The following is a 13,735-nucleotide window of genomic DNA, read 5'->3' as shown; positions in this document are numbered from 1 at the left end:
CTGGAAGAGACACACTAATCTCACTGTGGTTTAGTGAAAAATGTAGCTATTAAAAAAAGAGATCTCATTAGTGTTTTTTTTTTTTATTTCTTATGGGAGTTGATCCTGGTCTTGAGTTATTGAGAATCATATGGGAACTATTGTTGGCGGTCAGGTCGATTTCCAGCACAATAATGCTACCCTCGTTTCTCTTAAGGTCTGGGAATGCTAAGAATGCTTTTGAGCTTTAATGAACTTAAAATTTAAACGGTTCAAAACCCCTCAAATGTGGTGAGAGAACGGAATGCTTCACGGCCACATCTAATGTCACCTCCCACAGGCTAATTTGTGTGATATCCAGTCAAAGTCAAGGGTATGTTTACCAGCGAGCGCTGTGTTGTTAAGAGCACTAAAGCAACAACTGATAATAGTTTCTTTGAAACCATTCAGAGTTTGGTTTTTATCATTCCAAGTGTGGAAAATCAACCTCAAATATGAAGGGTTTTGAAAGAGGTCCATGCTGACTACAGCATGTTTATATCCGTCCCACTACTGTGTGCTCATTAATTCACATCTGCCCCAAGCACACTCTGTACCTCATGTATCATATCAACACACTGTCACAGAACTGGAAATGAGTCGAAAATTGGGCATAAGAGACTTAAAAATTGAAAATAAGAGATTAACAGATATGTATGTATGTCGCTCACGTCAAAGGCTACGCATTAACGATAACCTGTACTTAGTAACTAAGCCACTCTCGTGGTACTGTAGAGAAATATTTTTGAGATGAGTTTTCAGTGATCAAACTGTCATGATAAATACTATTACATGATAATACTATCGATTGCAGTGCATGCAATAAACTTCAGTAGACTACAGCTCGCCCGTGTTTAAAGTGCTCTGCCGCTTGAGTAGTTTGTTACATGAATGCCCCCTACTGATCATGTCTTCCCTGTGGTCCTGTGAGCCACATCGTGGTCACACTTGATCCTTTACCTCTAAGCGGGCATTTTCATTGGCCACATCTGTATATATAGCCATCTGGGGCTTTATGAAGTTATGACAGATGCCCACCTCATAACTCTGACTTCTGTTATTTTAGTATTATTTATATACTATTTCAGCATTTATTAATATCTTGACTTAGCTTTTTTTTTTATATTTCTATTTAGCAGTAATTTCTTTTTTATTATTAAATTTGAGTAATTTTAGTACTAATTTATCTTGGTTAGTTGCCAATTAACTTTTATTTAAATGTATTTTTTTAAATATTTTATTTATTTTTTAAATCTGATTAATTTTTTTGCTTTATTTCAATGAACAAATTTGATAATATATTGAACAATAACAACACTGGTCAGAAATCTCAACGATTCATTGAAAAAAAAAAAAAAAAAAGACTCAATTTTTTTCATGGGACATTGCTACTTTTCTGATGAATGCGCTATGGACATTTTCAGTGAACAACATCTTAAATTTAGGTGTGTTCTAACACATACAGTGCTTCTCACTAATATTGGCACCCTTGGTAAATACGAGCAAAGGTGGCTGTGAAAATAAATCTGTATTGTTTATCCTTTTGATCTTTGATAAAATTTTTCTTTTTACAAAATTCTAACCTTTCATTGAAGAAAAACAATGGATACTGGGGGAAACTCACATTATGAAATAAATGTTTTTCTGTAGTTCACATTAGGCAGAGTTATTGGCACCCAATTATTGCAATGTCCTTTTCCCTAAATAACAGCTCTGAGTTTTCTCCTATAATGCCCGATGAGTTTGGAGAACACCTGATAAGACATCAGAGACAATTCCTTTATACAGAATCTCTCCAGATCCTTCAGAATACCAGCTCCATGTTGTTCTCTTCAGTTCATCCCACTCAAATTCTATAGGGTTCAGGTCAGGGAACTGAGACATCCATTGCAGAAGCTTCATTTTGTACTCAGTGACACATTTTTGTGTTGATTTTGCTTTTTGTTTTGGATCATTGGAAGATCCAAACATGGTCCATTATAAGATTTCTAACAGAGGCAGTCAGGTTCAGATTTTTATCTGTTGGTATTTGATAGAATCCATGATGCCATGCATCTGAACAAGATGTCCAGGAGCTCCGGGAGAAAAACAGGCCCACAACAGTAGTATATTTAAACGTGGACATGGGGTACTTTTTATCCCTGTTTGCACCAAACCCATCTGGTGGGTTTGCTGCCAAAAAGTTATTTTTTAGTTTCATCTGACCATAGAGGCCAGTGCCATTTGAAGTTCCAGTCCTTTCTGACAGTCCTATTCTGAATATGCTGGAGTATGTTTTTGGATGAGCCAGGAGTTTTTTTCTCGAACCCCATTTGAACAACATCTGTTTGATATATATTTTTAAGGCTTTCTGACCCCAAGACTCAACTATTTTCTGCAATCCTGATCCTTGGAGAGTCTTTAGCCACTCACAGTCTCATCCTCAGCGTGTATTACGACGATATAGACACATGTCATCTTCCAGGCAGATTTGTAACATCTTTAGTCGATTGGATCCTCTTAATTATTGCCCTGATGGTGGAAATGGGGATTTTGAATGTTTTAGCTCTTTTCTTACAGCCACTTTCTATTTTGTGAAGCTCAACAATCTTGTTCTGTCCATCAGAGCTATATTCTTTGGTTTTACTCCTTGTGATGGATGATTAAGGGAATTTGGACTTTGTGTTCCTCATATTTATAATTCTGTGGATCAGGAAGTCATGGCTGGACAATTTCGTGTTCATAATCACCCTAAAAAAATTTACCAAACGCACTAAAAAAATGTAAATATGAATAGGAAAATACTTCAGAGATATTTTACTCGTAAGAATGTCTAGGGGTGCCAATAATGGTAGCTAACATGCATTGGAGAAAAACATTTATTTCATAATGTGAGTTTTAATGTGAACTTTAAATTGTTTTACTTAAATGAACGTTTAGAATTTTGTGCATTTTTTGAATGAAAGATCAAAAAGATAAATGACGCAGATTTATTTTCACAGCTGTCTTTGCTCATGTTTATCAAGGGTGCCAGTATTAATGAGCAGCACTGTAGCTATCGTATGACTTTATATAATTTTATGATTTTTCTAGGTATAGAGTAAAAATCATATAGACCATTTCTATGACACTTTAATGGTTCTCTTGAGTCCATTTTGAAGCTGAAAAACCTTATTGTGACCTAAAGTGACAGTAAATAAGATTCCACAAACCTGAGAACCAGGTGAGATGGGGTGGGGTCCATCTGCTTCAGTCTTCACCTTTGACCTCTTGAAGATCATAGGGTTGACCGTGCTGCTGACAGCTGGGTCTCCACCAGCATTCTGCAAGAGAACAAGGGAAGAGACATTAGAGCCATCATGTCGACGGTTTGGCTGCTGGCATGAGTGGTGATTTCACGCCTACAAAAGGCACTATGCTCCAGATGCCATATTTCACAAAGCAACTCGCCGCAGAGACTAAACAGTTTAGACTGCACTATGAGCATCTGTCAGATGGAAATATGAAAAGGAAGAAATTATTACGCCCAGAGAGCAGCTACAGACTTTGATCCTCAGATGGATTCATAATTTAACAGACAATCTCTCTGAACACGCAGGCTCTGCGTTAAAGTGGTGCCTTTCCTCCCAACCACTACAGTATGGCAGAGGCCCATGTTTTCTATAACTCAATAACCCTGACATGGTTTGCTCAAAATTGTGGGAAATGTGTTTCTCATAACTATAGTGTGTGTATATGTTTTGGAGATCAGCAATAAAGCTGGAATAAAAACTGATTTGGTGAGTGTCTGGACCGACAGAGTAGGTCAGAGGAAGTTTATATTCTGGATGGCCACTCTGTTTACATGGGAGTGACAGGAGCTCTTGGTCGATGAGCATTACACAGACTTCTATAAAAGCGGAGTTGGGGAAAAATGGGGATGAATGAAAAGATCAGTTCAGATTAGCATGAATTTTTAGGTTTAAAAAGGGTAGGTTGCTGGTTAGTGCTGTTGGACCACTATAGCCAAGCTATTCATCTTTGCCACCATTTAACACCTATTCTTAAAAAAACAAACAAAAAAACAATTCAATCTTTTGAAAATCTCAACATGAATACAGAATTTAATTTTTTATTTATTTTGAAAAACTAATATAAAATTATAATTTTGGCAATTATTGGTTATTGGCCATAACATGAAAATAATCAGTCTATCTGTATCAGAAATAATAATTATTTATTTACGCATCCTTAAACATTATATAATACTGTTCAAATGAATGGGGATGGTATGTGTTTTAAATATTTTTGAAAGGTGTTTCTTATGTTCACCAAGGTTGCATTTATTTGAACGAAAATACAGTCAAAACAGTAATATTGTGAAATTATTAAAATTTGAAATAACTGTTTTCAATGTTAATATATTTTAAAATGTCATTTATTCCTGTGATGGCAAAGTTGAATTTTACTCCAGTTTTAAAGGTCACATGATCCTTCAGAAATCATTCTAATATGCTGATTTGGTGCTCAAGAAACTTATTATTATTAATAATAACAATTACTATTTTCAATATTGAAAACAGTTGTGCTGCTTAATTTTCTTGTGAAACAATATGCATGATTACTGCCAATTTTACTCAATGTAATACATCCTTGCTAAATAAAAAAATATTAATTTCCTTAAAACAAACAAACAAACTTGTACTTTAAACTTGAATAATAAACTATTTTATACAATTTCCAGGTTTCTCAATACCTTAGGAACCTTGAGTCTAGATGTATAGAATGTATATAGCATGTATAGAAACCATAAATCTCAGTAAAATCACCTGGCTGGACTCTGTGTTTGTATCGGCGCTGTTGTTGTTGGTCAGAGCAGCTGCTGCCACCAGTGTCTGTCTGGTGCTGAGGGATGGAGAAGGCTGTAGGAGAGGGGGAGTGTGTCCAAACGCATTTAGACCTCTCTGTTGGGACAGCAGCTGGTGGTATGCAACCGGTGTGATAGGATGTGGGAACGTAAAGGAGGGACTGAGACGTAAAGAAGGAAAAAAGTCACATTATGTGTTAGCTCAAACAATGGGCAACCTGCAAAAACATTTACAAGAAAAATCAACACATATGGGAGATTCCTGTACCTGATGGCCCCAACGGAGAGGTGGCCGTAAGAGCTGCTGGCAGCCGAGCTGGAGCGGGAGTTATTGATGTAGGCCACCAGAGAGTTGGGCGAGGTGCGGATCATGGTCTGCAGGTCGATGCTGGCATCCGAGACTGGAGAGATGGACAGCGCTCGCTTCCTGCTCACCCTCGGCGTCAGTCTGGGACTGGGGAAACGGGACACTGCAGAGAAAAGACACTTTTTTTACCTCTCACCTTAAAAAAGTCTGTGTGGGACATTCAATTCTCTTAATCTCCAGCATCACTATTATGCTGGCTTGCATACAACTCGCTATGAATAATTTATCAGTTTATCATACCAATCTCACCCAATGGGTTGTTCAGCAGAATGCCAAACAGATACTGTTTAACAACATTGATCTGAAAGTAAAATAAGGCAAATAAGCAAGCAAATAAAGAGTAGAATGCTGAAAAGTCTATATTTTACTTAGAAATTTGAGTAAGATGCTTTAGGTATGGCTTTCCTCTGGTAATTATAGTGTGTATATATATATATATATATATATATATATATATATATATATATATATATATATATATATATATATATATATATATATATATATATATATATATATATATATATATATATTAGTTTATTAAAGTCCCAAGAATTTTTTTGTTCTGTATTTTTTTTTTTTTTTTTTTTTTAAATACCGGAAAATCAGTAATATATAGAAAATTTATTCACAACCACTTGAAATAAAAGTGAAGAGTTTAATGTTCTATGCAGACATTTATATAAATTTATTGAAAGTAAGTTACAAATGATCACAACCATATCTACATTCACATCTGATAATTTTAAGGGTGAAAATGGGTAGAAAATGTCAAAATGACCTCTGATGACAATCATACCTACATTCACACCTGGTAATTTTAGGGGTTAAAAAGGTTTTTTTTTTTTTTTTTTTTACAAAATTACCTCCCCAAAAATACCACATTATGACATTTTGGAGGTAGAAATCTTGACTAACCTTTTAAAGGGAAATATTAAACTTCCAAAAAATGTATAAACTGTAGAACAGAACTGCATTTCAGTTTCAAGTGAGTGTATATTCAAAGGCCATGTTTCCATGTGCCCAGGGCTGTAATAAACAGGTGCTGTGCATTAGGCCTGGTGTAAGAGCACAGAGAACAGCAGTCGAGCAAGGAGGCTTTTTGCCCTCCAGGGGGGCATCAGCAAAGGTGCTACAACAGGAAACATGTAATGGGTCCATTAAACTACACACAAACACAAGCACCTCACAAAAAATCCTCCACTGACATTTCAAACAGACGCCTGTCAAACTCTCACAAATCTACAACCTCCAACCAGTTAATTACTCCCCTGCCATTCTTTAAGCAATCGTTTTGATGTACCCTGCAAACAGCAACTATTATAGGTTGTTAAGCTAAATATATATATAAACAAAGTGAGATTTTGACATTTGATTCAAATGCACGTATGCACATTCAGTGCTTCATTTAAAAATAACTCAACATGTAATAAACAACACATGTCGGAATCATTTTAAGAGCATTAAATGTGTAATTTCTGCACCTCTACATCAAAAAAATAAAATAAAAAAATGACTGGCTATGTTCAAAATAGCATGTAGTATACAGTATATATACTACATACTAAGTTTATAGCAAGTTTACTATACAGTATGCAAATTTCCTGTATGTGTGGGATATTCAAAACACCAACTACATTTGTTAAAATGAGCATGAAAAATACACAACAACCATAATGCAACACCATTAACTAACATTGATGATTGATGCATGAACAAGAAGTATGTGATGGGATCTTTAACATTTTCCTCAAAAAACCAACCTTTGAATACTGTAGCTTGCTTATAGATGTCTCTGCATATTAAGCTGGGAGGAGAAAGTATTTTAACAACCCAAAAATTACACACATCAGCTTTGTATTGAAGCCAGTTTCTGCCACAGCAACAGCAACATTTTATCTCACAAATATGACTTTTTCCTCACAATTCTGGGTTTAGATCTCACAATTATTTAGTTCTCATAATTCTGAGACAAAAATGTCACAACTGTGAGATATCAACTCATAATTGGAAAATATTAATTAGCAATTCTTAGGATAAAAGTCAAAACTGTAAGATATAAACTCTATTTTGAAATTCTAAGTTTAAATCTTGCAATTTTGAGTTTATATCTCCCAATTCTGTTTTTTGTTTTTGTTCCAGCCACATAATAAAAAATTGTTTCATTTAGTGTTTTTAAGAATAGGAGGTAGGCTTTGGTTGGAGAGGAGCAGCAATAGTTTGCGTGCCTGGGGTCAGAGAGCAAACCACAGGATGACAGAAGACAAGTAACTTAAATTTTGGTTTTCCACACACTCACACAGAATGCATCCCAATAGAGCTATACCTAATAACCTCAATTAAAACCCTAACAGATTTCATCAAAGAACGTGCAGAGTTTGCTAAGTGACTGCCACGTTGATGGGACGGCGTGTGGCAGCACTTAGAAGGCCACTGCCCACAGAGTGAAGACAACAGCAGGGGGTAGCAGTGTCTGGCCTGCCCTCAGCTGCCGAGTCCCACACACTCTGCAAAGGTCTGTTTTTATAGGCAGTGCCTCTAATTTAGGGGTGCACAGGTTCCTGGGAGAGCTCTAAACCAGATGTGCAGTGCTGTGAGGTGGTGGTGGCAGAGGCTGGCTCAGGCAGTCCTGTCAACCCTGTGGGATGGGAAATGGTGGGTAGGAGGAGGTGCTTCTAATTGAGGATCTGGCCTGATATATGGCTTTATAATTACAAGCGCTTACAAAAGGGGCAATTATATTAGGCATCTGCTCTGATGTTTTTATTGGGATGCCAGAAAAATGTATTTGGAATGTGTTATTCTTATGTTCCTTCTCTTCTTTAATCAATATGTGCAAATAATAAAGTATTGGAAAAATATTATGCAATAAATATTTCAATTATGCAATATACTACAGTTCAACAGTTTGGGGTTGGTAAGATTTTTTTTATGTTTTTGAAAGAAGCCTCTCTTATGCCCTTTAGTGAACTAGTAATATTGTGAAATATGATTACAGTTTAACGACTGTTTTCTATTTAAATACATTTTAAAATGTCATTTATTGCTGTAATGGCAAACCTAAATTTTCAGCAGCCATTACAGTAGAATCAGTGCCACATGATCCTTCAGAAATCATTCTAATATGCTGATTTAGTGCTCAAGAAACATTTACTATTATTATTAATGTTGAAAACAGTTGTGCTGCTTAATATTTTGGGGAAAACATGATATAGCATTTTTTTTCAGGATTCTCTGATGCATTTATTTGAAATAGAATCTAAATAAAAGATTCTACAACTTTTGAATAGTAGTGTGTACAAAAATAAATATTTTATAAAGTCTGCTTATTAAAATAATGAAAAGTATTAATTTCTTTAAAACACACACACACATATATATATAAAGTGCTGCTTGAAAATTTGTGAACCCTTTAGAATTTTCTATATTTCTGCATAAATATGACCTAAAACATCACCAGATTTTCACATAAGTCCTGAAAGTAGACAAAGAGAACCCAATCAAACAAGTGAGAGAAAAAATATTTTCTTTGTCATTTATTTATTGAGAAAAATGATCCAGTGTTACATATCTGTGCCTTGCAAAAGTAAAGTGAAGTGAAGTGACATTCAGTGAAGTGAAGTGACATTCAGCCAAGTATGGTGACCCATACTCGGAATTCGTGCTCTGCATTTAACCCATCCAACGTGCACACACACAGCAGTGAACACACACACACACACACACACACACACACACACACACCGTGAACATACACCCGGAGCAGTGGGCAGCCATTTTATGCTGCGGCGCCCGGGGAGCAGTTGGGGGTTCGGTGTCTTGCTCAAGGGCACCTCAGTCGTGGTATTGAGGGTGGAGAGAGCGCTGGACATTCACTCCCCCCACCTACAATTCCTGCCAGCCGGAGACTCGAACCCGTAACCTTTGGATTACAAGTCCAGCTCTCTAACCATTAGGCCACGACTTTCCACAAGTATGTGAATCTCTTGGGCTAGCAGTTAATTTAAAGGTGAAATTAGAGTCCATCTGTGCAGAGTCAATGCAATGACTATCAAATGTCAGTACGTGACCTGTTTTATTCAAAGAACAGGGATCTATCAAAGTCTGATCATGTTTGTGGAAGTGAATCATGTCACGAACAAAATAGATTACTGAGGACCTCGGAAAAAGAGTTGATGTTGCACATCAGGCTAGAAAAGTTTACAAAAGCATCTCTAAAGAGTTTGGACTCCACAAATCCACAGTCAGACAGATTGTGTACAAACGGAGGAAATTCAAGACCACTGTTACCTTCTCAAGAAGTGGTCGACCAACAAAGATCACTCCAAAGCAGAACGTGTAATAGTCTGCGAGGTTGCAAAATTTCCCAGGGTAACTTCTAAGCAACTAAAGGCCTCTCTCACATTAATATTAATATTAATGTTCATGAGCCCACCATCAGGAGAACACTGAGCAGCCAACCATGGTGTGCATGGCAGAGTTGCAAGAAGAATGCCACTGTTCTCCAAAAAGAAAATTGCTTGCTAAACATCATGTGGACAAGCTAGAGGACTATTGGAGAAAGGTTTAATGGATGGATGAAACCAAAATAGAGCTTATTGGTTTCTGAAAAGTCACTGAAAGCAAAAATTCACATACTTGTGCAACGCACAGATATGTAACACTGGATCATTCAAAATATTTTTCTCTCACTTGTTTGATTGGGTTCTCTTTGTCTACTTTCAGGACTTATATAAAAATCTGATGATGTTTTGGGTCATATTTATGCAGAAATATAGAACATTCTAAAGGGTTCACAAACTTTCAAGCAGCACTGTATATATATACTAAATAGTATATATGTTATAAATAAATAAATAAAATAAATGATATATGTGCACTTCAAGCACCAGGCATTCACAATGAGAGAGAAACATCAGCGCCTGTGTAGTGTCTGTTGTGTATGTGTGAGCATGTTGGCCTGAGCTGAGTGGTGACAAGACTCCCTCCCTTTACACCAAAAAAACCTCTGCTCCCAAACAGTCCTGCCTGTAGTCGGACAGCAGATGTTTGCTTTGGCAGCAGCTATTATCATGGGACCTTAAACAGTTCCCCGCTGGCTATGCCACACAAATGAGTTCAGCATTTGTTTTCCTCCTCTTTCCATTCATAATCTTAAAGCATTCTTGTGTAAGCAACTCAATTAGAAGCTGCAGACCTCTTCACTTCAACACAGAGAGCAGAAGCAGAGCTGCATTGAAACAGAGGTCTGTTCAACCTATTATCCTGCTGTTTTGGGTATCAGGCAGAGTCTGGCTGTGAGCCGGAGGCTGTGGTGATTTATTTATTCACATGTTCATCCATCCAGAGGGCGTAAGGCCAGAATTTCCCATCACACCCATTGAGAAGCATTGAGTGAGACTTCTCATAACATTGCACGCGCAATAGATTCACTTTAAGTACACAAAGAGGGCCTAAGGAACGTGCCCATTGAGTAAAATCCCGTCTGGGTGTGATGGGGAAATGCGGCTGTGTTGTTTTTAGTGGCGACTGTGCTTTCAATCGGCGTGTCGCCCTGTCAGGCGGAGATCATAATTAACGTGTTAAGTGCACGGCATTGGCATGCACATGCACTTGGCACAGCAATGGAGCGTTTAAGCAAGACGTGCACTCATAGACGACGCCGACTCCTTTCATTGTTTGCTGCTATTTGTTATTTTGGGGCCTGTTCGGGCAAATGCGCTTGGCGTTCACATCGCTGGCAGGAGGAGCAGTGATCCGCAGGAGTGAGCCACATGTATTCAAAGCTTTTGGGGTTAAAATTCAAGACGGGGTGATGATCCATCATTCTTACGTCTTAAGAGTTTACTCTTACTTTTATAGTCATGGATGACTGATGTGGGGTTACGTGTTAAGCATATTTAATGATGAGAGATTTGTTTTAATTACTGCTATCAGCACCAAAGTCTGTGCATGTGAGCTACTGCATGAGTGAAAAATATCAGCATTCACTTCATTATATATATATATATATATATATATATATATATATATATATATATATATATATATACACACACTGTAATGGTTTATTAAAACATAATAAATAAAAATACAAATCTATCTATCTATCTATAATAAGTTTAAAATATGATTTTATAATTATTTTATTATATTTCAACGATAAATGAATATAATAACAATCATAAAAATAATTGCAAAATAAAAATACAAACAATAAAATAACTTAATAAAACACTTAGTGTAACAAATGCTGAGATTTGATACATTTTTAATTTTCACTTGTAGTTACAATTCATGTGTGTTTGCATACATACACACACACAATTTTTGAAAATAGTTAAAAACTGTAGTTATCTGTCTATACATATATGTGTGTGTGTATGCATGCATGCATGCATGCATGCATACATGCACACATATATATATACATACACACATAAACACACACACACACACACACACACATGTATATGTATAGACAGATAACTACAGTTTTTAACTATTTTCAAAAATCATGTTTTTTCATTGTGCATTCCAATTAATCTCAATCAAACTGCATTTGGGTTCTTTTGATTAAATAAAAATAATTAAAAAATACAGCTAACTAACAATAAAACAATGAAAATATGATAACATAATAAAAAACTTGATTTGATTTTTACTTGATTTTTGATTAGCTTTTTGCAAATAAACTCTTCATATATATATATATATATATATATATATATATATATATATATATATATATATATATATATATATATATATATAAATAAATAAATATAAATAATGAGGTCTTATAGGTGGCTTTTGCGAAGTGGAGTTTGTAGTAATCGTGACCTTTACAGCTATATGAAATGTCAGAATGCTGATTTTTTCGTACACTGAAGTCTGTAACAACCTATTCAATGTCGAATGACTCCAGTTAACGTCTCGGTTTGACCCAGTAGTGAGTGTAAAACTGCCGAATGTCCAAATAAATTTACAGTACTGCACATGCTGGCTCTAATGACAAGCCGGAGAGATTTTCCATGTGCACATTTCTAATTTTTTTACAACAACGATCACCATTTACAGGAAAACCCGAACCTTCTCTCTCCAAGTCAGCTAATGGGCAAATGGGAATCATGAAGGGAAAAACAAGAGGGCCACTTTGTGCATGCTGAACACTGACTCTTGTGGTGGGTCTGCTGAATTTATTAGAACATAAATTGATTTTTAAATACGCATACGAATTTTATTGCCACACCATTCCAAGACAAACGCGAAGCCCTGCAATGCATATTTATCAGGGATTCGCTCTACTGAAGGGCTTGCTTTATGCCACCACACCATGAGCTGACACCGGCCATCAATGAAAGCCCTGTGTCTGTGGGTTGGTGTGGAGAACTGTGAACACCTGAGTGCCCAGAGTGAGACCACATCAAGCTAGGCGGAGGAGAAGGCCAAAGACTCGAGCCGGGAAGGAGAAAGCCCTGCGCTGTTGAGCTAACAAGCCTCACTACACAAACTGTGGGCAACTCTGCGGCAGCCAGCGTTAGTGGTCAGAGATGCAGAAACTCTCATGGCCGACTCATTACGGTCATAAAAACGCAGAGGTTCGTGTTTGATAAGTGATTGGAAGTAATTGGGACATGCGATGTGAGAGGGTGCGTGGATTTGTGGCACTAAGAGTTATTGTGGGTGGCTGGATTGGATCAAAGCAAGAGTTCGTGCCAGTTTGATTATTTACAATCGCAAGTTTCCTGAGCAGACACCCTACACTGACTTCCCCTTCATCCTCTCTCACAGTGTTACCCATTCACAACACTGTATTTCTCCTCGAAACTCTGGATGAGAGCCGAAAATCTGCTTGGCACCGCAAGACCTGCAACCTGCTCGCCCTGGTTTACCCCTATAGATTACGCAACGACATGCAATAGCGACCCTCTGGGCATCTTTTAACAAAGCCACATTATTAAGCCAGGCATAATCGGGACCTTACAAGATCAAGAGCATACACCCGTCCATTACATGACTAATTGGATCACATTACATAGCTGCCATAACACATCTTTGAAAACAAAAAGCAGAGATGAAAGACCTAGCATTACAGCCACGGCAAAAAAAAAATGTCTCTCTCTAAACATTGTATTTCCCTTTTAAGGTGAGGTTTGAGGGAAGTCGATTGTTACTTATAATAATAATGCATCACACCTGCAGCCCAATCTGAATTAGAGGCCCTAACAGAAACGCCTCATAAATTCTTGAGATGGCTCATGTTTATAGCCGTTTTCCATGCGAGTCATGTTTTATACACAGGTGAAGATCGAAAGGCTTGTTCTTTGATGTCAAAAGCTTGTATCTATTGATTTTTAACACAATTTTTTGCAGAGCGTAGCAAATTAGTTAGCTATTTGTACTGCCAAGTTATTTTCGTTAACTAAAAGTACATTTAAAATCATTAATTCACACACAAAAAAATTACTAAAATGAACTAAAATTAATGTGGAAACTGAAAATATCTTGAAAATATTAACACA

The 13,735-nt window shown here is 36.7% G+C and overlaps 1 protein-coding gene across 1 annotated transcript in view; it reads right to left on the bottom strand.

Annotated features, from left to right (window-relative positions):
- Window positions 1-13,735, bottom strand: part of LOC306876259 (zinc finger protein GLI2-like) — an 80,717-nt gene that overhangs the window by 9,095 nt on the left and 57,887 nt on the right. Inside the window, exons 6-8 of the mRNA XM_079427281.1 lie at window positions 5,112-5,313; window positions 4,806-5,004; window positions 3,210-3,320 (exon numbers count right to left, since the gene is read on the bottom strand). Of these exons, the coding sequence (XP_079283407.1) occupies window positions 3,210-3,320; window positions 4,806-5,004; window positions 5,112-5,313 (512 nt within the window). The remainder of the gene's footprint in view (window positions 1-3,209; window positions 3,321-4,805; window positions 5,005-5,111; window positions 5,314-13,735) is intronic.

This window comes from Barbus barbus, assembly GCF_936440315.1.
Source record: "Barbus barbus genome assembly, chromosome: 10".
Taxonomy (NCBI): Eukaryota; Metazoa; Chordata; class Actinopteri; order Cypriniformes; family Cyprinidae; genus Barbus; species Barbus barbus.
This window is presented reverse-complemented; position numbering and strand designations above follow the sequence as displayed.